Genomic DNA, 25,694 nt, shown 5'->3' with positions numbered 1-25,694 from the left:
GACATCGCTAACACGAGTATTGAAAATAAACGATCAATCGAGTGAACTTCAGAATATCCCCCGTGCGAAAATACATGTATGTTAGAGACAAGAGAGCGAGATTCAACTAAATAATCCTGTACACTTTACAAAGACCACATCATTATGCTATTCTAAAACACAAAAAGTCCTTTAACTGCCTTCACCAAGTTCTGGGCTAATAGCTTGTGGATAGCACCGCTGGCATGGTAGTCATCTGCCCAAAGACAGTTACTTGCGCCGAAGCAAGTAGCATCCTTGGCACCGTATGCCGCATAATTACTGACAACCTGGTCAAATGAGGGCTTCGTATCGAAGATCTGAATTTTGACATTTGGGTGAGAGGATATGAAACTAGCTGCCTTGGATTTGACTGCGTTGTTGTAGGAAATGATGTCAGATCTTAGGCGAGCCAGATCAACTTCCGGCTGACCTATTATCTTGGGGAACTGATCTGCGTATGCTTCATCAAGAGTCAGACAACATGACTTTCTTTTTCAGATGCTCGAGGCTTACCAGGGATACTCAGTAAGACGAATTTGCTGTAGCCATCGTTGACAAGAACCTGCAGGAGCTCAAAATATCTGTTCACGCATTCTGTAACAAGAGCACTCTTCTTGCTCCAAAACGCCTCACCCACGTCGTTGATACCAATCCAGAAGGCGACGAGACTGTCAGCTTTTGTAATCTTAGGCGCCACATATTGCTTATAGAGGTCTACCTGCTCCGACATCGAGTACTGTGCCCATGAGTTGACGATCTTCTTGTCGACAGTCGCTCCGCTATAAGCAAAGTCGTATGTGAGGATCGATGATGTGTTGAGAGTTGACGTGACATGGCCGACCCAGTTGAGACCAGCAGAAGTCGTCTGCCCTGGTAGTCCGGGGTTCCCGATGTGGCTGGAAGCTGATGGCAGTTGTCCTCCAGGCCAGAACCCCACGGTTGAATATGAATCTCCACTGCGCTATTGATTAGTCTGCAATCATTTTACCAGTAAGTATAACCTACAAAACAATAAGGTTCTTCGTAGTTTGGGCGGCCATCGAAGCAACTGGACTAGCAAGAGCTTCAGACACGCCAGCTGCCAGAAGAAGACATTGATCGAAGAGCTTCATCTCAAGGAACAGGCGTGACAATCGTTACAGAAAACAAGATTATCCAATCTTCCATGACCAGAGTAAGTTATTTTCAATTTATATATTAATTCGCTTGCTGCAAAATACCTCCAATTCAAATACATTAACCCGATGTCGTATGTCGCGGAATGCAAGGTCCGATTGGTGGGATATCTCACCACGCCAGATGCTCAGAGTCCTCTCACGTATGCGATTCTTTCCGGCATGACCACTTCGTATCTGGATCGGCGCACGAAGCTGTGGTATCGCACCGAATTGAATATTTTGTGAGCGGACAAATGCATTTTTCCGAGGCGTGGTGGTGAGCGAATGCATCGACCTCAGCACTTGTTGACAGTATGTCCTAGTTAACCTCACCAATATACTCCATGTAAGTCAGCACTTTTTGGTTAGAAACTGCCGAGACTTACCTTACACAGAATGTAATATTTCAAAGTGAATAGCGAAGACATCAAGATGGCACAAGGCAATGTTCTAGTGAGGGTCTTTGTTTTGAGCTCCTTATCTACTGCCCAACTAACGACCGCTTCGTCGTATCCGATCACATGATGAAGAAAAAGGGTAAGCGACCAAGAAAAGTGTCTGTAGGAGTAATCTGCATCTGGCGTGAGGTTTTAGGGCTTACACTGAGCAGATCTTGGCGCTTGTGTAAGACAATGAGATATGAAGGATCGAGCGGAACTGGAACTATCGTTCTCTTCCTCAAAGCTAGGAAGATGACTCCATTAAACTATTCCAGAAGTCGGGCTCACTATTTGGTGCCACTGGCGTATCAAATCGGGCTCCTTCACAAATCCGAAGGAGTTCGGGGCAGCGTAATCGCTTACGCTCTAAATTCTGACTACAGTCATCCTTCGCAGAATAGCATGTCCCGGCGTAATACGCTGCTTATCGCGGGGACAGAATAAGGCTAGAATAGGTAGGTGGTGTCGCACGCGCCCTTTCTTGTCATATCAAGATTGGCAGGGGTCTGTATGAGTTATAAGCGTCGTAGACGCCATTTCAACGCCCCAGATTTCCCCTAACCATACGCTGTAACTCCTACGAAAAGTATCCAATCGTGAGACAAAATGCCTGCCATGGTTGCTAAAAGGCCGGGACTCATGCAAATCTCGGTCTCGCGAAGTGCCGAAGAGCAGAGGTTGATCCCTGCATATTGCAGCAACCTTGCTCGCCGCGCCAAAGAGCTTGAGACTTTTCGCAAACATCTTTACGCGGATGCAAAAGGTGGTGAATTATCCTTTGGGATCATGGAGCGCATCTCACCACATGCTGTTGCGGTGTCAAATCCTCTGTTCTCACGACTTGAGCAGCTTCATGTTCTTCTCGGCCGTGTTTTCATTGATATCGTGGATCGATGGTTCACAGACGAGAAGGCACGCTTTCCGGAGCGTATGTCATTGGATCCATCGGAAGAGGAGCTTCTACGATGGGTGGTATCTAGTGGCTACGTTCCAGACTACGCCGAACATGCTGGTTGCTGGCGAAGTGACTTGCTATTTGGTCGCAGTCCAGATGGTTTGCGAGACGAGTCACCGTATGTATGCGAAATCAACGGAAGACTGCCTCTAAATGCCGTCATGGGAATTGCTCTGGGTGAGAATGGCCTTCGGGAACTTGGTGCGAGTAAAGGAGGACTTGAGCCTGTGAATAGTATGGATATGAGTGCTAGGCCTATCTTCTACGCCCTAATCTTAAGCTTACACTCTGTCAAAATCTAGGCCTCGTATGACAACTTGATGGCGCTATTTAACCCTGACAAGCCGCTTTACTCTATCAGAGATAAATGGCCTGGCGCTGACTCCAAGATTCTCTCAGCTGTCAACGTTTCACGTGGAAGGCCGCCAGTCGAGGCAGTTCGTCCTCAAGACTTGGAAGTTCGCCCTAATGAAACTTCTCTAACTGGATTTTCTCTGTGGGACAAGGCGACGAACAAGCTCTTGGAACAGTGGTTTGTTGAGATGCTGCAGGAAGAGTATGCCGACCTGGAACCAGCTGTCGCTCGCCAACTGTCCTTGACTCCTCTCAATGATCTTCGAACGGTATTCATCGTGCATGACAAGCGACTCCTTGGCATCATACCCGAAGAGCTTCCGAAGATGGTCTCACGTGGTGTTTTGACCGCCGAAGAGGCCGAATTCGTTGCTGATGGGATCATCCAAACCATCAATCCAGGTTCAGAAGGACGTCAAAATTTGCTACGAGATTCAAAATCCGACCCGAACCTCAGGAACAACTACATATACAAGCCTTGTCGTGATGGCATGGGTCATGGTATAGAACTGGGTAAGAACCTTACGCAGGAAGCTTGGCTCGAACATCTAGAGAAGCTCGCAAACCCGGATGTTCTTCGACCCCATGACGATGCAGCTGTCATCCAAAGGCTGGTAGATCATAATTGGTATGACGTTGTTCGTCATGGGGTTTCGACGGATGATGGACCGCATCCTAACAAGTTCTATCTCATCGGATCCATGTTCATGTTCCAGAATCGCAAATTCTATCCAGCTACTTGGCGTATGGGCCTTGAGACCCATCTCGGCATCACTTCCGATAAACCTGGACTAGTCATGGCGATGGTGCACCAGCCCGACTGGCCAATTGGAGAGGACCAAGAGGAAGAGCTATGAGTTTTATTGATCAGATAGAGAGGTGGGGTTTTAGGCGCCCTCTAATAAAGAACTTGCATTGGCCCATATCTCCTCGCACTCTCTGGTAATGTTTAATAGTGATCTGGAAATATTAGATCGCCAACCGTTAGAGTAAAGCTCCTTGTTCGAAGATTGCCGACCCAGACGCAGTGTGCCACAAGCTTTTTCGTTGGACCAAGCTAGGCCTGTTTCCGAGAGGCGCCTGGCACTAGACAGGATGATGTCTCGTGGCAGCCAATTGTTGTCGAGCACAAAGTTTCTCTTGATCTTGCGGCGCGCTAGAGCAAACTATTGATTTGGGGGAGATGAGATGGTCGTCATCAACCCCACGTCACAATACAACGTACCTACAGTACAGTCGCCCTTCATTGAATCTTTTCTACATTTCTTTGGCTTTTTGTTTTCCTATTCGTTACTCGACTCAGTCACTCGTTTGCGAATTCCCATCGTGCTCAGGATGCGATCTAAGATCGTACTGTTGGCCATTGGCCTTCTTGTCGCAGACTCTGCGCTAGCCAGTCCTTGCAAGCCCAGGTCCTCCAGTACGTCGACAAAGAAAGCAATGCTGAATCCAAGACTGGAAAATGGCTAATCTTGGAGTTTTATCTAGCTTCGGAGCATGCAATCTCAACCTCTGCCGCTTTTACAACCACCGAGGAATCATCCACTGTTTCATTATCTGAACCATCCATCGAGACTGGCACAACCATCACAACCGCGCCAGGCACTACTACAACACCTAAGGTCGAGACAACAACCGCGGCCGAACTTGCCACCACGACGGCTGACTCTGAGACAACAACTGCTGAGGAATCTACCACTACGGCAGTCGAGGCTGAGAGCGCGACCACCACCGCCGTAGCCACCCCAACATTCACCATTGTCGGCGGCGGTGGCGCTATACAAGGCGCGCCCCTCAAAGGTATCGACCAAGATGGTAGCATCCTGCTATTCAACCCTCAAGTCGGAAACGGCCGTACCAGAACGATGATCCTCAACCCCGACACAGGCCGACTGCGAGATAAAGATACTGGAATTCTCTTGTGCGCTTATTACGGCTCTGCCAACTCGCCCGATGACCCTGCCAACATTGCCTTTTGCCAGAATGGCAACACCGGTCTCAACACCCCTTACGAGTATATGACCTGCCACATCACCAGCGGCAAGCTCTCTTGTACAGCCCCGAAAGGCCAATGCCCCACTGACGATGACGGCAACTCCCTAGGCTGCACCACTGAAAGTTTCAGCGGCGAAAACAATCAGTTTTATTACAAGGCCCAGTCAGGCGTCGGTGATTACTTGTTCATCTCTAGCGGTAGTCCTGCTGGCTACACAGCTGTCGACATTATTGCCCAAGAAGCATGAGTTGTTAAGACGATCATAACATTTGATTCATACCCATACTTACAATAATTGATAACTGTACATAACATGTCTTATCCCTGATAATACCTTGCAACCTCCAGATAATCTTGCTCTGTGATATCTCTGTCCCTAGACTAACTGTATCATATCCACGCCAGTACGCCCGAACTCATCCCAGCCAGTAAAGCGATCATATCCTTCCCCGTACATCACTCCATGAACATATGCCTCCCCAACAACACGATACTTGGAACCTTCGATGTGATGCAGAATAAAGGGTACTCGAGCCCCCATCAAGATCCATACTTCATCCTTGCTGCTAGTCTGGCCGAGAGTCTTGGGCCCCAGGCCAAGCAGTCCCGACTCCGTCATGAAAAGTTTACGACCTTGAGTAGCATTCCGCATGTGCTTTTCGAAGTTGCGTAACTTTCTCCGTCCCAGTGGAGTAAGTCTTTGCATCGAAGGTCGCTTATACTTGCCCCCCAGCGGGTCCTTGTCTTGTTCGTCTTCTTCCACTGCGGGAGCTGGAAAGCTTTCTCGGATGAGTCGTGCCGAGGGAACAAGCCCGTTTCCAATGAATTGCTGCCTCCAACATGAGATTTTCTGTCACTTCCTCCCTCTTTAGATGATTCCTCTTCATCCTCTCCATCGTCGCCTGGCTGTCCTACTTCCTTTTCAACCTTTTCCCTAAAATCCGCTATAGCTACTTCAATATCCGGCGCCTGTAGTTCATCGGACAGCTGCCGTGCATCATAAATGGCCGACCAGAGAGCCAAGCGAGTAGTGAACGACTTTTGAATCAGTTCCCAAGTCCACGATTCCGAGCAACGCCCTGACCACTCAGCAAGCAAATCGCGAGCTTCTAGGATATCCGTCAAAATCCAGTTGCTGAAGCCCGTCCCTATGTTCACTCTTGAGTCCAAACTGCCGAAGTCGTTTTCCTCCTCGGTCAGTTTATCAATGATCAGAGTACGCCATAGGGCTTCAACCCGGGTCACCGCTTGTGATGGGCGGATGTATCGTCTTGAGCTATGATTTGCAGTGCTCTCGACACGCCAAGCTCTGGCTTGAACAGGATATTCGGCTGGACTATGCAATGCCAGTCGTAGAGCCTGGATAACTGGATCTTGATTAAGCTCCGTGGACATAGATACAGTATCCACCTTGATACCCTTGACACTTAGCTTATCATCGGGATCAATATGGATTACCCAGTCGTCATAATCAAGATCCTGGTGAGTGCCGGCGCAGAAACGATCATCATGTCCACCTTGGTCAAACGGAACCCGTCCCAGCCTGGCACTAAAGTCTGGCACCCAGCTTGGAAGGCCTTGGATCCTTGTGTCTGCAAGATCTTGCACGTGGGATAGAACTGCAAGGTGCGAGCCAATACGTTTGTCAATCATGGTCTTTGTTGCTTGGATGAAGACCTTTTTGACGTCGGCACTGTAGTCTGGCTGTAGTCCAAGACCATCCTCGGCAAGGTTCAGAAAAGCGAAGATCTTGTCTCGAGGGTCTGTAGCCTCAAGCTCCCGAAAGTCGGAGAGGACGGAAAGTAAGTGTAGCTTTCGACGTTCAAATCTGAAACCAGTCATACCAAGCTCCTCGTCGAAAGATTTCACTATATCGTGATCGATGAGGTGGGTAACTTGGGGAAGTTCTAGGGCCCATCGGCGTGATTTGTCCCTGGTATCCCCGTCTTGCCCCTCTTCATCTGAAAGCAGGGTGACCATGGGGAGGCCAGCGTTGCAAAGCCCAAGACGCGAGCGAGTATGATGATAACCTAGGATAAAAGAAAGAGCATCGCGCGGAGTGACCTTCAACTCATTGGCCGCCCTCGCTGGCTGCCCAGAGAGCAACGATAGTTTCTCCCAGTGTTGAGCCTGGTCTGACACGGCTCGATTGGCGAGAAAGTTATGTCCAAATTGGCATAACTCAATATCGATTCCTGTCTGTTCAAGAAATGCAGCAACCGCCAAGATGAAGTCCATACTTTGCAGCGTCGCGCCGCAGACCATCAAAATATCCTGAGCAAAAACAGCCTCCTGAACGACCCAAGCTCTGCGGAACCAGAGTCTTTGGAAGAGGGAAAAGAGGGCGAACCAATGCACCACTGTCATCCCTGGGACTGAGGACATGGTGACTTCTTCTTGTTCTTGGTATGTGGAGTCTTGTGCATGGAGGCGAGTTGCGTCGAAATCAAGAATTCTCCCCATTGCCTGTATCGCTAGTTCTGCAAGCCTGTCATATTGGCCGACCCAGGCAAGTACTATACTGGCTGACTTGTATAGACGCCCCATAAGCTTAACTTGGGCAGCTCGTTCGTCGAGGTCTGCCTGGTTGATACATAATGCATCAGCCCAGATGGGTAGGTTGATTGAGCGGTAAGTCGGGCTCTCTGGCTCTCCTGGGCTTGGAGCAATTGCAGCTCGAAGTTTCAATACTGATTGGAAGAACAATAAGAGGTTTTCTTCGATTGGGACCCGACTCCCGTCAATTTCTATTTCATGATGGGTGCGCTTTTGCCAAAGCACCTCTTCACGGGGGACATAGCGATGCATATCGTAGTACAGAAGCTTGGCCCGATCAACCATTACCAATTTGTCGCCATCAGGTCCCAGTTCTGGACTGTAATAAGTGAAAGGAAGTTTATCGGCATGCTCTTGGAATTCAAGACCATCGATATCGGGCATGGGATCTTCGTGAACTGTAGTTGGGTTGCCCCAGGTGTATGAGACAGCGGCAAACTCGAGACTCTCATCGCGTAGGTCGACTACCCGCATAGAGCAACGAATAGCATCGTCTCGAGACTCGATTATATCCAAGAGACGTATTGATGTTGGCGTTTTGAGGACGTGTGACTTGTACATGTTGACGATATCTGTGTGCAATACCGAATTGGCTATGGATACTCGTAAAACAGCATGAATCGCAGCACTCAAATGAGGACACCTACAGTGTTTTTGTGATTCCAAGGCTGATTCAATTTAGAAGAGGCATTATCGAGGTTTGAAGATCGCCACGGAACAAAGTCCGCCCTGTTGCATAGCCGCCGGTGGCTGATACAGTCCTGTAGAATATGGCCATTCACAGAGCGCTGCCAAGTCCCAAGCGCTTCACCAGTAACATCGGCAATTGGACGTTTTCACTGGAACGACCAGGGTCAGCCAGACTTCATGCCTCAACACTCAGCCTAGCGTTCTGCCTCCTCTTCTGCTAAGGCGGTATTGAAAGCCTTGTAAAGTTTTATGTTGAATGAATTTTGTCTTCTCCCTGTGAAACAGCTGCAGAGTAAGATTTCGTGTCCCTGCTCTGGTGCGAAGACGTTTTAGCCTCGGTGATCGCCTGCGCTAACACCCACTGTAAATACACTTTATTGTTAACCACTACACAGCCTACAAATTTTAGCAGGGGGTATCAGCCCAACCCAAGCCACAGAGATTGATATATGAGACCTGTTTCTTGCGTCGCGCGCTTTGGGCCAACGGAAGTCTACATTATTCTGCAATTGATAGTCGTGTACGTCCTCGACATGGTATCGAAACTTGAAATAACCGGGCAGCTCTTTAGGCCGGCTACTCTCAAGCTACGTCGAATAATACAGGGACGAAACGAGTTATTACAAATAACAGAGGCTGCTAAAGGGAGTATACTTCAGTACTTCAGTAACAATAGCTATCAAGATCAAAAGGTAAGCCCAAGATTCAAGGCGTTATGTCAGGGCCTAAACCTTCACGACTATAGCATGGTCTCTTAAGCCACTGCACTTTAACCACCAAAAAAGACCACGACCTGCCTTATCAAGATCAGCAAAAACATACAACAGCGGGGATTCGCTGGTCGTCACCGACCCAAACTACTAATCCGCCCCTTATCAGCTTACGGACGGGATCCCGAGTTCTCTGATAGGTATGGTCGTATGTGCTTAAGATGTGTCTGATTCCAGGATATATGCAAGGGATCTTATCTTGCCAGCACGCATCGTTGTTGTCGACTCGGTTCGGATTAGGACAGGCATTACCGTATGCTGAAGCTGGAATGATGTCTGCGTGGTTTTCCTCTGGCTCGTTCCTCGCGTTGGCCTGCGTGTAACGCGCGGCAGTTGAAGTAGAGAGATACTGCCTGAAGAGTTATGGATATCGTCATGGACTCATGGCCAGGCTCCAAGATTATCCCTCGAGTGGCATAGAGCCACCAAGTATTAAGATCGAGGCTTCTGTATAACAGCCAATTGCATTTTCGACTCTGCCAGAACCATCAATATAGACCAATTGTGACTATAGTTCCTTGTATTTCTCCGCATCATAGGCTCTACATTACCTGCAGGCAGTCATCCGCATATGGTGATATCGATGGTGCAATGATCCCAGTCTGAGATTCGTAAGTGATGTTGAACACTTTCTTCCAAATCATCAAGCCATTGGCTTTGTAATTCAAGAGGATTGCGTGAGCACTTATGAATTCCGCTGTCGTGGAGGATTCTGTCATTGACGCTAGCATTCCCTCCGCGATGCCTTTTCCCTCCAATCACGTCAATTTCATCTCTGGTGTTTAGCGTCGTCGTTGAGTATTAATCAGCCCAGACGGAGCACTACCTTAATTCGGATCATACGTGCCGTGCTGCACTAAAAAGGTGCATAAGAAATCCCTTAATCGTGAATCTTAATCGATCTTGCTGGGCTTTTAATTGGCTGACGGATCAATAATCTAGCTGATGACTGTGCTTGCGACACCCAGTGACTCAATTACGCGGTCTGCCCCGACGCGCATATTATTTCCAGGCGTAACAGTCGGGTCAGATTAAGCCGATGCTATGTATTACGCAGAATTCGTGAGTCACTTGCCTTGATCAATTGACACGACTCATCAAGAAAAGTGCAGATGCCTAGTCAGGCAGAAATTGTATAACAATAAGGCCAAATATCGCCAAGATGTCAGATCAATTCCCACCAGTATCGTCAATATGGAGCCTCCTTACACGCAAAGATCCGGCGTCCCTCTTCAGACACGCCCGGTGCTTAGCCCGTTCAACCCATCAGCCCTACAGAGCCTTAATTCTATCTTACCCCCTAAGAAAAATGGCTTGGCCATTAATATTCATGATCATTATGCATCTAAGCGCTATCGTCCTGGCTCCATAGTCATGGGCACTGTCAACATCAAGCCTAAGAAGCAGATTCCTTTCACAAAGATGTCCATCAAATTTGTTTGCGACTCAAGCGTCGAGCGACCCAATGCCAACTTATCATTTGAGACATGGCATCGATTACTTGATCTAGAGATGCCAATTGAGGAAGCGGCATTGCCAGCGAATAAGGTCCTACAAGCAAACGAGACTTACACGGTTCCATTTTACTTTGTACTACCCAATGGCCTCGGTACAGAAGCCTGTTCGCATAACGTCATATGGCAAGAAACGCGACAGCTGCACTCGCAGCTCCCACCCAGTGTCACGGGCTGGGAGAGTGATGCCATGGTCCCAAGAGGCGTGCGTGTTGACTACGGTGTTATTGCTCAGGTTTGGGACTCGGCAAACCCAGAGTATGCCAAGATGGAAGCCAAAGAGACTGTTCAGTTCTTGCCAGGCCATGTTGAACATCCGCCCTTAAAGATCCCGACAGCAAACCGAACTTTCAAGTTCGGGTCATCGAAGCAACTCAAATCCAATGTCTTTAGTCGCTCTTCGGGTGAGGTCACATTATATACTGATCAACCCAACGCGATCATCCTTGAGTCCAGCGGGAAGAATTTCCATCCTACAACGATTGCAACTTCTCTCAGACTAAAGCTGAGCAACCAAAAGACTAGTTTACCACAATCATGCACTGTTTCTGCAAAGATTGAATCAGAGACATGGTCACAGGATGAGCCCATGCAACAGCTCCCTCATATCGTCAATGCGAGAGACTGCTACAACGGCTCCGAGAGTCTCATCAAGAAATCAGAGGTCAGCTTGAGCTGGGAGAAGAATTCACCAAAACAAACAGACAGTATTGTCACTGAGACTGCGGAATCATTCAGCAGCCATATCGAAATACCTATCACGAGCTTCGCGAGCGATAAGAAAATGTTTTTGCCTACTTTTTATTCTTGCCTGATTGCCAGGACATATCAACTACATCTAACTATTAATGTTGCGTCAACAACACTGAAGCTGGTACTTCCTGTACAGCTCACAATGGAGGAGCAGAATGGGGATGTGCAGCCCGACACTGAGGATATTGGGCTTCCTGAAAGCAGCGCGAGATGTTCCAGTTCATTGCCGTCATATATCGAGTCGGAAAGGAGGCATTCACAGCCTGAGCAATAATTCTTTGTAATGAATAATAAAATTGAATTTCGTCGTTAAAATGCTCCCGATAATATCCCTTTGTCAGTTTCTTCGTTTCCTTCTACACCTCATAGCAATTGTCGAATGCGAAACCTATGCCAGTTTGAATATCCGATTCACTTTATTAAAGTCCTTCGACCAAGGCCAAGTCCTGAACCAATCCCATTATTTTGACCGAGATTGGTTCTCTGGATGAATCAATTCCTTTCCATTCTGACTAGCTCTAATCCGGAAAACCCATTCCTTGATTCGAACGGCGGGGTCTTCACCGGCCCAAGAGTTTGCCGCTCGCACCTCTTCTTCGATCTGTTTGACCTCGAGGCGGGCTAAAGCTCCCATTGTGAGCGGTGTCGGTCCAGGTGGCGGTCGTGGTGCCCTGAGTGCGGCAGCATAGCTTTTGGGCTTTGCGGTTGTCGATGGAAGTCCAGAAGGAGTATCCATGGCCAGCGATGGGTCCTGTTTTTGCTTTTTAAATAGCTTTTGTTTACGTAGCTCCGATGCGCAGGAGGGTAAGTCGTCCATGGTAGAATTTCTTGCGTAGGATATGTTTTAAGGTGTGCGGTATGTGACGGGGTGATGATGCGAGGATAAACTTGATACACTTTTGACAGTAGGGGAAGGCATGCATATTTAAGGACAAGAAATTAAACTCTCGACGCCTTTTCAGAGTTGGTAAGTGAAAGCTGAACAGCAGGTACGAAGGGAAGTTAGATAAGGATATGGTTTATTCAGGCTCATAATGAAAGCGACCTGTTTTTCTGTTCGCTCGCACTTCCCTGCAGTGCCTATACTGATCGCATGTTCATCTGTATTCGGTAGGTGTTCCACGCGTGCGATGAACTTTGTAGTCTAACATTCAGGTTCGTCATTGTCTTCAACATCACATTACGTGAACATCCTTGATGATCGGCTGGGAAATAACCGTTCACGGTTAAGAGTGCACCCAATTGATGGGAGTGTGTTCAAACTATCTTCGGGCAGATCCTTCACGATAAGGTTATCATCCCTAAATAGAATACCATTTTCCTACAGTCTGTTTCCATCTTCTCATAACCTCTTCCAATTCAGTCCTCCCAGTCAGACGTGTTTGCCTCGAACTGTCGTAGATTTCTAACCGCGGATTCCTTACCCCAGGGTTCAGCAAATGTCAGTAATCTACGGCAAATGAATCTTTTAAACTTAGATATAAGTACTCTAACGATTATTAAGTCTCTCTTAATATGCCATAATCAACTCTCAGATCAATCAGTTGACCAAACAGAAATTTCGCCAGTTAAGTTTTGTTCGTGTTTGATATTGCTAATCGCCTAGTGCTGCAGATAGCGCCATAGCACTCGGAGGCCCGTTTCTGTAGGGGCTTAGTTAGTGGGCAATCGAAAACAATCTCCACCCAATCCCAGCAAACTCTATTCGGTGGCTAAACGAGGCTAAACGATGCTTACCCGATACTTCATGAAGTCAGAGCTACAATTATTTCTTTATTCTTGGAGAGAATTTAGTACCTTAGTTTCTAATACCCTAATTTGATCCAGTATAAAATTTCTAGCAATCTGTATTTAACCGCGTTAATCATTTTTCTTTCAATCCAACTTCACGAGACAAAAAGCTGTTTCATCAGCGCTCGGCTACACATCGAGGCAAAGGGTTTGCATTGGGCTCGTTTCAATAATGGCAGAAAATATGCGCAGATTGAAGGAGATAGCTTGACTTGAACCGATACAAGAGTCCTGATTAATTTGTTACCACTTCTTAAGATTTTCAGTTTGCATCAACCTCTCACTAAAAACAATCCTGTCCAGCTGATGATAGACGATGTAAAGAGGGTCTCACTCTCACAGTACTCTTATTACGACTCACTATCTGCCCAATCTCGTCGCTCGTCTTGAAATTCTCTCTTCCCGCACAGGAGAGTGGCGTGATATTGCTTCAGAAACATCCTCAACCAATTCAGAGAACCTGCACGAGTAGAGCACAAACTGCTCGATTCGAATAGACCATTGCTCGGAAGTCGTGGAGTGATTCCTACTTGGGACATTCGGAACGAACGCGAACAATATACGGTTTATAATATTCTGGATAATACAGTTTCAGCTCAGCCTGCATCGTCAATTTTTACAACAGCCTGATATGATATTCGCAGCAAATGAGGCAAGATTGGTAAGATGATCATATGCAGAGTTTCGCCAACTGCGAAGTCTGCATAATATGAATCTACCCCGGCTTCTGGACAATGCGGCTTATAGCTAGGGGTTTCACATCCCAACCACGATTGTACGAAGTATCTCACGAGTTATCATGGCACAGCAAAAAAGTAGCCGGCCCGACAAGTTCCTCCACTTGTCTACGGGGCAAAAATAACATACAACACCGGGGATTCGCTGGTCGTCACCGACCCAACTACTAATCCAGCGCTTCGCAGCTTGACTATGGGAGAGCGGACGGGATCCCGTATTTTCTACGAGCTTTGGTCGTATGTGCTTGTTGAGACTGTCGCGAGGGTCTATGACAGCAACATTGTGCCGAGTTGAAGGCTCATCTTGGCGGTTAATCACGGCGCAGGAACAGTCTTGGCTGGATGAAAGTTCGGCATTGGCATTTTGCCTGAATGGGTCATCCAAGTCTCCATGACAGCGTAGAGCCTAGAGGTCCGATGCCTTGGAGAGACCACGATGTGATACCCTGATTCGATCATTTTGGCGTTCCCCGCAAGCTCATAATGCATTGATACGTGCCTTGGATTTAAAGTGTTGGAGTTACATCGCCACTAAAACGCGGCTTGGCGGAACCTCTCATCACTTTGGATCCTTCTCAAATTTAGCCGAGGCCAAGTTGTATGTCAGACCGCTATCCAATGCCTACGTACGTACCTGAGCCAGTGGAGCATCTGTTCTGTCAAAGACACCATGATCGTTCGGTTTTAACCGTGTGTGCACTGAGCACGGATCATTCCCGAATAAATGCACCAATTACCAGGGCAAAGGATCGCTAAACAAGTGTGCTTTCTCGTGTTATCCCTGAGTCATGAGCAAGTTCTAGACTGGGTTCGTTGTTTTACATCTTAATAGATGTCAGCTATACACCATGCACCCTCACGCTGATCTCCTGAAACGCAACCTTGGTTTTTAGGCTGAATGACCGATCCTCATCCTCCCCTTCCTAATCAAAGACGTTAGTTCTCGGCCCAGCTCCTAGCTCGCGGCCATGTCTGGGGTCTTCGGCAGTCAATGCAACCTCCGCCCCGTTCGAGGTGGCTCTATGGCAAGACTTGCATCGATGCCATGTGGCTCGATGTTACGAATGCCGACTTTTGCTTTCCCCATTCAAGATCATGTCTTGTCCTAAATCGGACGATCCGGGCATTGTTCCTCCGAAATTGCACAAAGGCCGGATAAACCAGATCCCTACGGTTAGCATGTTTCATAGTACGGAGATGACTACTGGCCTAGTTCAGTTTCCGGGATATCAACGACCCACTAATCACATTGGGGTGACTGCTGTCAACTGGTCAAACAAGCATTTCTATTGATCCTTACTTTCCCAGTGGTTATCTGGCCGGCAAAATTGGGTATTCACTTCGTACAGACTTAGATCGATCTCGGACACTTTCACATCCATGTTATGCAACTCCTTTTCCCCACAAGCTCCCGAACTTGGGCCAGACTCGGATGAGGTAAAGCAACTAAGGATCGCCTAGGTGCTACCACTTGGCAATATAAATACGACCAGAGTCCTCATCGATCAGTCTCTTCATCCCATCAACCAACAGCTTCAGTCTCCGACAGTCTTCAAGCCAACATCATCAAAATGGTTTCCTTCACCTCTCTCCTCGCCGCCGTCTCGGCTGTCACTGGCGTCATGGCCCTCCCCTCCGCTCAGCCCGTTGATGGCATGAGCGTTGTCGAGCGTGACCCTCCCACAAACGTCCTCGACAAGCGCACTCAACCCACTACTGGCACAAGCGGTGGCTACTACTTCTCTTTCTGGACTGATACACCCAACTCTGTCACCTACACCAACGGTAACGGTGGTCAGTTCAGCATGCAGTGGAGTGGAAATGGTAACCACGTCGGTGGAAAGGGCTGGATGCCCGGTGCTGCTCGGTAGGCCTCACCTGCACTGCTTCGAGGAGCTTCATGCTAACTTCATATTCAGCACCATCAAGTACTCTGGTACCTACAACATCAACGGCAACAGCTACCTCGCTGTTTACGGATGGACCCAGAATCCTCTCATCGAGTACTACATCGTTGAGAACTTCGGCACCTACAACCCCTCTTCCGGCGGTACCAAGAAGGGTGAGGTCACTGTTGACGGATCTGTCTACGACATCTACGTCAGCACCCGTGTCAACGCCCCCTCCATTGAGGGTAACAAGACCTTTCAGCAGTTCTGGTCTGTTCGACGCAACAAGCGTTCCAGCGGATCCGTCAACACCGGTGCTCACTTCCAGGCCTGGAAGAACGTCGGCCTCAACCTTGGTACCCACAACTATCAGATCCTTGCTGTTGAGGGCTACTACAGCTCTGGCTCTGCCAGCATGACTGTCTCCCAGTAAAGAGGCATTATGACTGGAAGCTCTGGGATCATGATATGACAGTCTCTCGAAGATAGTCATTCCTTGTATCTTCAGAAGTTCCAGAGATGGGATTACGTATTTACGAGTCCGGACTTGTGACTGGACTTCACTCAGGACCGGTCTTTACTTCATTGTACATAGCTTAGCATCTGACTGAACATATAACGATAGCCGGCTTGCACGGCTTTTTGCATACTTAAAGTTATTTTGGCCAACATAGAGTAATATGCGACCTAAGCAGCCTGGTGAAGCATATACCAGTTCCCGTAGACACCAACAAATTTCAATTTCTGAGTCGCTTGAGCGACTCAAAAACCTTGGTATAATATAAAGCCAATTGAACAGAAGGGTATATCATGATAAATAATACAGCACTCTTTTCTTAAGACCGAGATTCCCTCTTGCATTTCATTTTTATACTCCTGAGAATCTTCGTTGCATATCTTCACTCAAGTGAACGTTAGATGGCTGACTCAACATTTCTGGCTCTGACGATATCATCGGCCTCCGCGAATTATGGCTTGAATGGCCTTTGCTATCTTGCCCGCTGCTCTGGCCATAGTACTGGATCTTTTCTCGCCAGTTGAAGAACGGTCGTAGTGATGGAAGGCACGCGATAATCAGACCAATACAAGCATCGATGAAACTCCATAATTCTATTTACGAGACAGATCGCCGCATCAGTACTCTTCTTTCGCTGGGACGAGGTTCCATTTCGAATACTTACCGACAAGACTGATTGTGATTACCAAATCCCCACCATATTGTTGGATCTGAGCAAAACGGACTACACAGAAGATGATATTGATGAGACCAAGAAGAAATGTTGCGTATAGACTATATCTCAATCTTCTCCTTAGTGTTAGCTCGGGGATGACGAGCCAGGGTAGAATGAAAACTATATATCATTATTGATTAGAACATCACTAAGAATTTGCGGGGCCACGGCGTACTGAGGATATCTGCACTGATGTTCAGGACCCAGGAGATCTCAAAGTTGATTTTGATGCTCTCCACGGTGCATCTTTGGTCCGATAAGGCCCTTCAAGGGATATTAGTATAAACCTCAAAGCATAGGCTACTATCACATAAACCCACCAGTTTCTCCATACTGGTAAACAAGAAAGACTGAGTAACAATATTGTAACAATGAAACCTATCGCAACATAAACGATAACAGCCCAGAGGAATCGACGCCGCTTAACCATAAAGCTTGGGAAGATCTGTAAGTATACTGCCAGCAGAGCTGCCTTGGACAAGTACAAAGTGGTGTAGAAGGGATAGGTTGAAAAATAGTAGAGCTTGTCAAATATGTTAGCCGGCGATGTTCCTTGATGATGTTTAGGGCACATACCTTGTAGAAGTTCTCGGCCTCTTGCGCAGTTCCTTCAAACCCGGCCAGATCGAACGTCGTGCCAGGCTTGAAGATACCTATACGTAAGAAGTAGATATCGAAGCTTGCTAAAGCGACGGCCGAAGCCCATGCAGCGCACATGAGCACATCACTTGCGAGTAGGCTTCGTCGTTGTAGAATGAGTCTGAGATACAGCCGTGCTAGAATTACCACGGTCGCGACAGAAATGAGGGCCCATTCAGTAGCCTGCAAATTATTCAGCAATGTCGCGTGTCGTCGTAAGAGGCGAGGTGACCCACGACGACTGTTGGACCGCTTGGATCTATTGGCATCTTGAAGATTGCCGAGTCTCGTACAGCACCAAATGATGAGATGAGGACCGCGCCTTGATGTTGAAGTCCTAGTCGCTAGCATTACCACTCGGGAACAGATAATGCAACATGAACGTTGAACGGGGTCGGTCCCCGGAAGAGAAGGGAGATCTGCACATGTAATAGTCACACATGCCTAAGCAACAGCGATAGTTTGCATTTGCATTCCTCCCGGAAACAGGGCACGGGAAACTGATGTGATCTGCTAAGTTCAATCTGAGACCCTTCAAGCCACATTCTGGTCTAGAGCGCCATCTACCACTGTTCCCGTCATGACATTCGGTAATAATCACGTCAACCTCATGCATCCACAAGCAAGGCTGATCATGTCCCCGGGTTCATGTACGCGACGCGTACTTGAACCCTAATCTAGCAAATGCATCTCTAGGTCAATGGTCTATCGGCAGCTTTCTAGACCCCGAGCTTATCTGCGCAGAGAGCCGTCTAGACCTCCGCACTTGACGCCACATACCCACGTCCCTGAAAGGTTTCAGCCCATTTGATATCAGGACAGCCACCAATCTTCAGCGCACTGAGGTCACGTCGACTGATACAATTAAGTAGACTGGTGGCACGAGCCTAGCCTCTGATCATTGGGGGATCTATCTTGGCAGGTTTCTCGGAGCAAAGCGTAATATTTCTTGCGACATTTTCAGCAATGGGTTAGGATATCATGTATCCAAACAAATCTCAACATCCCTTTTTACATTGCAGCTATGTCAACGTGAAACAGCATTCATCAAAAGCTTCAAAAATTACAAGAACAGAACATCCCTGAATTTATATACTGACTCTATACATAGGAAAAAATGACCATCGCTCGTGATCTATGCATCATTTCTGGCTGTCCTTGGGCACCTGCTTGTCCATCAGATCCTTCAACTCGCCAAAAGCCTTGAGAATAGTGGGCGTCTCAGCAATGATATCCTTCTTGGTGTCATCGCCCAGCTTTCCAGCAACAGCAAGCCAAAGATCATCACCAACACCACTATGAAATCCGAGAGCAGGTCGAGTATCAACAACGTTGAGCTTCATGCCCTTCAAAGTCTTATCAAGTGATTCACTTGCAGAAGTACCTCCAAAGATACCGTAGCTGATGATCAGAACACCCTTGCCAATCCATTCGTTGTACAGGTAATCGACAGCGTTCTTGGTGCCGCCGGCAAGACCAAAATTGTACTCGGGAATGATAAAGATGTAGCCATCGTACTTCTTGATCTCATTACTCCAGGCGATGGAGTGGGCATTCTTGAAGTTTCCCTTGTCGGGAACCATGGCGGGCATGATCTCTTCATCGAAGACGGGGAGATTGAAGTCTGCCATGTCAACTATGGAGATCTTGGTGTTCTTGCTGGCGTCTGCGTCACCAGTGAGGATGTCGTTGATGACGCTGGTGATCTGAGGGCCAACTCGACTCTTACGAGTGCTTGTTGTGATGAGAGCGATGTTCTTGATGGCAGCCATATTCCTTTTGCGATTCGGAAAATTGTGGTTTAATGGGATAACGGGATAACGGGATTGCTTTCAATGGAGGAGATGTAGTGAAAGGATATTCGTCAAACTTTATCCAGTACAACCTATTTATACTTAATTAATTTCAGCGACACTCCAGCTCATCTTGTAGTATTAATAATTTCCTACGCCCGCAACGCACATGGGCTGTTCTGCTTTCTTACAAATCCCGACTTCTACCCGCGCGTTTCGGTCGATGATGGGTAGCCTATACAGCGGAAGCCTGATGCTTGGCTCCGCGGCATTGCATGGCACGGCTGTCTCACGCGCGGCTCGGGTATTCGGATTTCAATGGTATGGTAAGCAATTTGGGGCCAGTAAGCAGCCACTCCTCGATCAGACTCTTAAGAGCTGTCAGCAATTATCGGCAAAAGCGGTGCCGCAAACGCCGCTTTTTTGATGTGTTTTATTACGATTCGATCCGCATATTATTAATTATTGATTAAAGAACGACTTCAGGTTTTGGGATCTTTCATCAAAAACCGGGGGGCGGAGCTTAGCCGATATCTCACATCATCTACTCTGTTGTTTCTTCTTGTCGGTCACCGCTGAGTATCAAGCAAGGCTTGACCAAAAACAGTAATCTATTTCTTCAGTCCACCATCTCATCATCCTCTCCTGTATATTCTTCAGCCGCTCGAATGTAGTGCTCCAACCATCTATCTACAAAAGTGGGGTAATCGTCAATCTCCCTCTCTTCATCTTGATATGGACCAACCAATCTCTCATAAGCTGCTTCCCCATCTTCACTGCTCGGTGGCGAAGGATTGTCCATCTCATCGTAAAACCGAACACCGCCATCAGATCCCACATCTACACTCGATTCCCTGCTTTCTTCCTCAAAGGTCTCAATGGGTGGACTGCTCTCTTCTCCATCCTCATCATAGTCATCATCGTCATAATAGTTATAATCGTCATCATGGCTCGAAAGGTGGTCTATATAAGGCCTAGGGTTGGACTCCGGACTGCGAGCCAAGTACCATTCGCGATATATAGCTTGGGCGTAGCCTGGGATATGAGCGTCTATTGTTGGCTCCACGTCATGCTCATCAGTTTGTACCGGAAGCTCTTCACAATCTGAACATGCGATATGCTCACAGCGTCTCACAGGTTGCTTCCAGTAGTCGTCATCGCCGCCTGATTCTGGATATCGCTCATCTGCCCAATACGGACACAGGGCTTCATACCCCTCCCATAATCTCTCGAAGTCCTTCCTTCTGTAGTTTCTGTTATACCTGGGCACTCTGGGATATGCATCTCGATGTGGGTTGATATCATAGCCGCATATCGTCAGAGCAGCGTCCCAAAGATCACCTCTGTATGACCCCTTGGACGAGTACTGGTTATCGCCATCGTTGGGTAAATATGCACGCATTGAAACGCTATGCTGATGATGGTCAACAGCAAGGATATCTGCTCCTTGTCGGATCAGGAAGACTACAGCTTCCAGCTCGTCTCGATCCCTGCTTCGATGAGCTTTATAAACAAGGCTATGCAGGCACGTGAACCCTAGCGTTTGGTGGTCATCTGGAGACCATGACTTTGCTATACGGGCGTTAAGGCTGGCTCCAGCCGCCACCAGCATAGAGACTGCTTTCTTCGAGTCCCTGGTTTCTGCCATACAAACCTGGTGAAGTCTTGTCCTTCCATTGAGGTCGAAGCTCTCTAGGTCATGCATCGTGAAGTGACTCCCGTGCTTAAGGAAGAGCTCTGCTGATGGCTAGATGGTGTCAGTACACATACTTGCTATCGTTCGGATACTCACAAGATCAAGGTTACAGGCCGTAGATAACGGGTTATCCCAACCCGGGTATGACAAAGTGGGATCAGCCATGTTTTCCAGTAGTACTAATGTTGTATCATGTCGTTCCAGCCCTGCTATACGCGAGAGGGCAGTACCCGTATGTTCGCCCATCTCATCCACGTCTGCCCCAGACTCGATCAAGAATTTGCACATCTCCACACTCGCCGTAGCTGCATACTTCACACAGGTTAGTACAAGCTCTAGGTATCCATAGTCGGCTCTTACATGTAGAAGTGGCATACCCTGCTCGTCGTGGTCACGTAAGCTTGCTTTCCCCTCCTGCAGCATTGCTATGAACTCCTTGAGGGAGCCCTGTTTCACCAAAGTAAAGACGGGCGAGTCATTTGGGACTATGCGACAAACAGATATTCGCGGGATACTCTGAATGCTTCGATCGAAAAGTTGACCCTGTGAAAGCGAGACTGAAAACATCCAGGGGGAATTCGACGGTCGGAACACGATATTAGCAACAACATCGCGAAAGGTTTTGACACCTCCAGATGGGTCAGAGGAGCTTGCGGTACATATTCGCCTTCTCTTGTTGGTTGAGATCGTGAGATAACCGTGGTCAACATCGATCTCTTCCCTTATTCGCTTTTGCTTGATGACCGTACCATGCGGTAGGTGAGAACGAAGTTTTCGAGAACCAGAGACTAGTATGTGGCGTCAGCTATTGTCCGCAGGAACCATGAATGATATAGTTACCAGACTGGTTGATTGCAATGATGGGGGCGGAAAGAATCAGTCCCTCTATTAGCTTCAGATCTCTACCGAACGCCTTCGTATTGTCTTCTGTGACCGCACTGTAGCTATTGCAGTTGCTCTTGAGTACAGACTTCTCGATCGACCTCTCCCTGGCAATAACAACGAATTTCCGTAAGTCGTCAATGATTTGCTCAGCATCATCGGCATCCAAGGTCAGGCCGTCATGGTCTATGAGGGTAGAAAAGCGGGTGATGCTAGACTCAAGCTCGGAACAAAGTGCCATGGCACCAAGTCGACCAGCCATTGCGCTGTCTATAGCGTCATCATCTGCGGTTGCTGGAAGTTGCTCGACCTCATTGGATGTAGCATCTTGATCAAGTCTTGTGTGAAGTTTTGATACCTCTCCAAGTATTTGCTCCAGGATACTTGCCGTCGCCGTGGCATGAGTATCTATCCTCGATGACACTTGCAAAAGTGACTGTGCTTGAAGAAGGCTGAGGTAAAGGTTTATTTGCGTTGACTTGTCTCGAATCCGGCTTCGCGCATTCTCGAGATCTTCTTTCTTGACGTACGCGAGAAGGCCTTTGTAAACGCGACTGGAACGACTACTGCCAGAGCTGGCACAGAATTTTGCGAGCCGACGTTCAATGCTCGACAGCTCTGTTGTGCATGCTTGCAGAATATCATTTAATGACTCAATCGTGCTTGTCGGCGCGTGTTGCAGCGAGCTGCCAGATATCCGCCCGAGAACGGATTGCAGCGACTCTAGGTCTTTGGACAATCCGGAGACTACCCTAGGGGCATCTTTGATTGACGAGAGTGACTCATTGATGATCTTGGCTGACTTGAGGGCTAAGAGGACAAAGGCCAGCGTGCTGGCACCCGCGCCGATAGCTTCCATGGTGGTTTCGATATACCGATGCCGCAAATGCTACGATTAAAACGATACATATCCAATAGGCAGCTGGAAGATGTTTTCTTTGAACAAAGCAAGATGTTTGCGGCAGAACAGAAGGGAGAGCCTTGTGAAGCGCCTGGTGTCTCAGCAGACTCAGCCGCACTGGCCTGGGATGGGCTGTGTCGCATTTTACGCGCCACACAGCATCTCGTGATTGGTTTCTCAGGCAGCAAACCATTCCATATTTGTGCCAAACAGCGCAGATCGACGATCGCGAAAATACAAAATGGAAAAAGTGACAAGACCTCTTCATTCTTCCTGGGTTCTCACAACAATTTTCTTCCCGATTTTTCCACTTTCCATATCTTGAATGCCCTGGATAACCTTCTCCCATCCGATCCCGTCAACAACATGATGCTCAAGTGGCTTCAGAGTCCCAGCAGCAATACGCTTCTCAAGCAACGGAATCCAGTTGGCGATATCGGATGTAATCTGCGTCCCATCTCGCTCGTTCGGGCGGCAGAGATGGCCAAGATCTGCTCTGTACTCATTAATAGAAGATGGTGTTGAGAATGGGGACCTAGTGATACGTGAGTGGTGTTTTAGATCTTCACAATGAGTTCAGAGAACTTACCAAGAGTCAACCGACGCAAGGTATTTCTCTTTCGCATTGGAGGCGGTTTCGAGTGCTTTCACCATGACCTTGTAACCATAAGTGCTCGCGTCCATCATTTTGCCAAAGTTTCCGCCAGTCATCTTCTTGATTTCCGCGACTTGCGCATCAATCGTCTCACGACTGTCAAAGGTCGCTGAAGCTCCGTTTCGGACGGCAATCTGGGTAGAGTTAGCACTGCGATATGCTCACTTAGTTAAATGGACTCACATATTGTTTGGACGGAGAGCAAGACGCCAGAACCTTGTATCCGCAGACTTTGCCCAGCTGAGAGTGTTAGAAATAGAAGTTTTGTACGGCTCGGGTTGTTACCTGTATCGCAAATTGCCCAACGTTTCCAGTGCCCCCCAGAACGACAATCCATTCGTCTTTTTCCTGGGCTCTGTTGCCGTCGTCATGAAGCTCGAGCCCTGCGCCACCAAGGAGACATATGCTTGAAGTCTGGTGAGCTGTCAGCTTCATATTCTCAATTTTGGTCTGCAAGGTCTCAAAATTACCAGCAGACATGCTCCAATGGTGCAGCTATCCTCAAGAGATATGTTGTTGCCCCTCATAAACAGCAAATCTTCCCGGGCCAGATAAGCGTCTTGAAATGGTGTGAATCGATTCTGACCGACTGACGCACAACTGTAGACGTAGTCGCCAACCTTCAGCCTGCTAACATCAGGTCCAACTTCGACGACAACTCCGGCGCCATCACTGCCTAGGATCGCGGGCCACTCATTTACCATCATCCCAGTGTGATGCTGGAGAGCTTCACTTCATCGCTGCTATTAGTGAAACGCTCTAACTGGGTCGGTTATCCGGTATCGTACATGGGATTAAGGCCTACGGCGAGGCATCTCAAAAGCACCTGCCTGCCTTCTGGAGACGGACGAAGAATGCTGTCAACAACTTTGTGAGGCTTGTTGACTCCTTCGATAATGATACCTGTTTGAGTAGCCATTTTCTATCAAGTTAATGACAATAAAAATTTATCTTCATAAGTTCAAGAAAGTTTGAAAAAATTCTGATGCTGAGAAAGGCGGGGAAGTTGATATAAAAGCATTCGCACTACAGACTAATCCAACGTTTGGGAGGTAATGCAAACCACTCGTATAAGCCTGAGAAGATACGTTTTCGATCAGTGTAATCTCGACGCCACGGCACTATCTCATAGGCTGACGCCGCCCACCACAATGTCACCGCGCGTGAATAGTTGGTCCATCTCAAGAGGCGTCCTGCTGCTCGGACTGTTGATGTGCCGAATCTTTGACTACTGTGCGGCTGATATTCTTTGGCGTATAACCTCACGTCTCGGAACATGGAAGCTCATTTATTTCTGCGTGCGGGCATAAGCAATAGCTGAAGTACTGGCACGCAAGAGTAAGATGGCTACAGTTTGGGTTAGTGTGAACGGCGTTCTCCGTTGCTCCATCCCACGTCTACTGCTACAAGAGATACGATATTGTGCAGCTGAGTCAGTACTTATAGATTCCCTAAGCTTCTGGAGAATTATATGACCAGCTGTTCGAGCTTATAAAAAGTTGTGAGTATATCCAGACCAGTTTGATTCTTCGAGTAATAGGCCACCATAAGAAGTTTAAACTACCTCCCGCTTGCCCAGCTAGACTCTTTCTTCTGTTCGAGCTCCCAAACATGTATAGACGTTTTGCTTCTTGGAGTGAGACGAACTTTTTGATCAATACCAGCAGTGTAACACTGTGGTGCGAGCGGTCAAAGCGGAGTTTTCAAGAGGGGTATTGGTCATTTACGACTGGCGATTTGCAGCTCTCCTGATACATGAAAGCGTTGAAGGAAGCCGTGACAATAGTTTTTTTCTTGGCAAATAATAAAACACCAACTTGGGGGGGACTGATAGTTAAGACTTTCTGGTTGGGGTTGAAGCAAGCCAAAGATATTTGTACTGGGAGGTAGTTAGATGAGAGCCGGCAGACGTTGCCAGTGACAACTTCTTCCCTGAAACTGCCGCGTTTCTTTTAGAATCCATTGTAGGGCCTATAGGACGGGGAGGAGTTTAAAGAAGGACTAGCTCGAAGGGGCAACGGCAAAGTTGCCCCAGGAATCGTGTGAAGAGTAGTATAGTTGAAACGAGGGGTAAATTACCAGTACGATGCGGCTAAACTCAACATCAACAAGGCTGAGCTTGCTATTGGTCGCGATTTGAGTTTGTGAGCCTTTGAGGAAATCCTAGTCTTCTGTGCGTTAGTCCCAAGCCGACATCCCCGAAAACTATGGTTCAATGACCCAGCCATTACCCAACCTAGCCGGACCCCAATGATCAATCATGTAATCCTCTG

At 47.8% G+C, this 25,694-nt stretch overlaps 10 protein-coding genes across 10 annotated transcripts; 4 read left to right on the top strand and 6 right to left on the bottom strand.

Moving 5' to 3' along the window:
- Window positions 1-152: 152 nt before the first annotated feature.
- Window positions 153-1,133, bottom strand: FSUBG_11729 (uncharacterized protein; the record flags this gene model as incomplete). Its single annotated transcript, XM_036676442.1, has 3 exons — window positions 153-472; window positions 535-977; window positions 1,027-1,133. The coding sequence occupies 3 exons, from the start codon at window positions 1,131-1,133 to the stop codon at window positions 153-155; spliced, it is 870 nt and encodes a 289-aa protein (XP_036532805.1).
- Window positions 1,134-2,224: 1,091 nt separating this feature from the next.
- Window positions 2,225-3,784, top strand: FSUBG_11728 (uncharacterized protein; the record flags this gene model as incomplete). Its single annotated transcript, XM_036676441.1, has 2 exons — window positions 2,225-2,800; window positions 2,876-3,784. 2 exons carry the CDS (start codon window positions 2,225-2,227, stop codon window positions 3,782-3,784), a joined length of 1,485 nt encoding a protein of 494 aa, XP_036532804.1.
- A 478-nt stretch (window positions 3,785-4,262) lies between these two features.
- On the top strand, window positions 4,263-5,170 carry FSUBG_11727 (uncharacterized protein; the record flags this gene model as incomplete). The annotated part of the gene is made up of 2 exons (XM_036676440.1): window positions 4,263-4,347; window positions 4,416-5,170. The coding sequence occupies 2 exons, from the start codon at window positions 4,263-4,265 to the stop codon at window positions 5,168-5,170; spliced, it is 840 nt and encodes a 279-aa protein (XP_036532803.1).
- Window positions 5,171-5,538: 368 nt separating this feature from the next.
- FSUBG_11726 (heterokaryon incompatibility (het-6OR allele)) lies at window positions 5,539-8,040 on the bottom strand (the record flags this gene model as incomplete). The annotated part of the gene is made up of 1 exon (XM_036676439.1): window positions 5,539-8,040. One exon carries the CDS (start codon window positions 8,038-8,040, stop codon window positions 5,539-5,541), a length of 2,502 nt encoding a protein of 833 aa, XP_036532802.1.
- A 2,093-nt stretch (window positions 8,041-10,133) lies between these two features.
- On the top strand, window positions 10,134-11,480 carry FSUBG_11725 (uncharacterized protein; the record flags this gene model as incomplete). Its single annotated transcript, XM_036676438.1, has 1 exon — window positions 10,134-11,480. One exon carries the CDS (start codon window positions 10,134-10,136, stop codon window positions 11,478-11,480), a length of 1,347 nt encoding a protein of 448 aa, XP_036532801.1.
- Window positions 11,481-11,666: 186 nt separating this feature from the next.
- FSUBG_11724 (uncharacterized protein) lies at window positions 11,667-12,023 on the bottom strand (the record flags this gene model as incomplete). Its single annotated transcript, XM_036676437.1, has 1 exon — window positions 11,667-12,023. One exon carries the CDS (start codon window positions 12,021-12,023, stop codon window positions 11,667-11,669), a length of 357 nt encoding a protein of 118 aa, XP_036532800.1.
- A 3,282-nt stretch (window positions 12,024-15,305) lies between these two features.
- FSUBG_11723 (endo-1 4-beta-xylanase A precursor) lies at window positions 15,306-16,056 on the top strand (the record flags this gene model as incomplete). Its single annotated transcript, XM_036676436.1, has 2 exons — window positions 15,306-15,601; window positions 15,654-16,056. 2 exons carry the CDS (start codon window positions 15,306-15,308, stop codon window positions 16,054-16,056), a joined length of 699 nt encoding a protein of 232 aa, XP_036532799.1.
- A 701-nt stretch (window positions 16,057-16,757) lies between these two features.
- FSUBG_11722 (uncharacterized protein) lies at window positions 16,758-17,763 on the bottom strand (the record flags this gene model as incomplete). Its single annotated transcript, XM_036676435.1, has 5 exons — window positions 16,758-16,975; window positions 17,031-17,119; window positions 17,176-17,378; window positions 17,432-17,677; window positions 17,731-17,763. The coding sequence occupies 5 exons, from the start codon at window positions 17,761-17,763 to the stop codon at window positions 16,758-16,760; spliced, it is 789 nt and encodes a 262-aa protein (XP_036532798.1).
- Window positions 17,764-18,636: 873 nt separating this feature from the next.
- On the bottom strand, window positions 18,637-19,266 carry FSUBG_11721 (nadph-dependent fmn reductase; the record flags this gene model as incomplete). The annotated part of the gene is made up of 1 exon (XM_036676434.1): window positions 18,637-19,266. The coding sequence occupies one exon, from the start codon at window positions 19,264-19,266 to the stop codon at window positions 18,637-18,639; it is 630 nt and encodes a 209-aa protein (XP_036532797.1).
- Window positions 19,267-19,906: 640 nt separating this feature from the next.
- Window positions 19,907-24,128, bottom strand: FSUBG_11720 (uncharacterized protein; the record flags this gene model as incomplete). The annotated part of the gene is made up of 9 exons (XM_036676433.1): window positions 19,907-21,034; window positions 21,080-21,295; window positions 21,344-21,771; window positions 21,824-22,754; window positions 23,052-23,301; window positions 23,356-23,555; window positions 23,605-23,661; window positions 23,707-23,835; window positions 23,892-24,128. The coding sequence occupies 9 exons, from the start codon at window positions 24,126-24,128 to the stop codon at window positions 19,907-19,909; spliced, it is 3,576 nt and encodes a 1,191-aa protein (XP_036532796.1).
- Window positions 24,129-25,694: the final 1,566 nt, after the last annotated feature.

The sequence above is a fragment of the Fusarium subglutinans genome (genome assembly GCF_013396075.1).
Source record: "Fusarium subglutinans strain NRRL 66333 chromosome Unknown NRRL66333_c0000230, whole genome shotgun sequence".
In the NCBI taxonomy this organism is placed as follows: Eukaryota; Fungi; Ascomycota; class Sordariomycetes; order Hypocreales; family Nectriaceae; genus Fusarium; species Fusarium subglutinans.
Note: the sequence above shows the minus strand (reverse complement) of the source record. Positions and strands in the feature narration are given on the sequence as shown.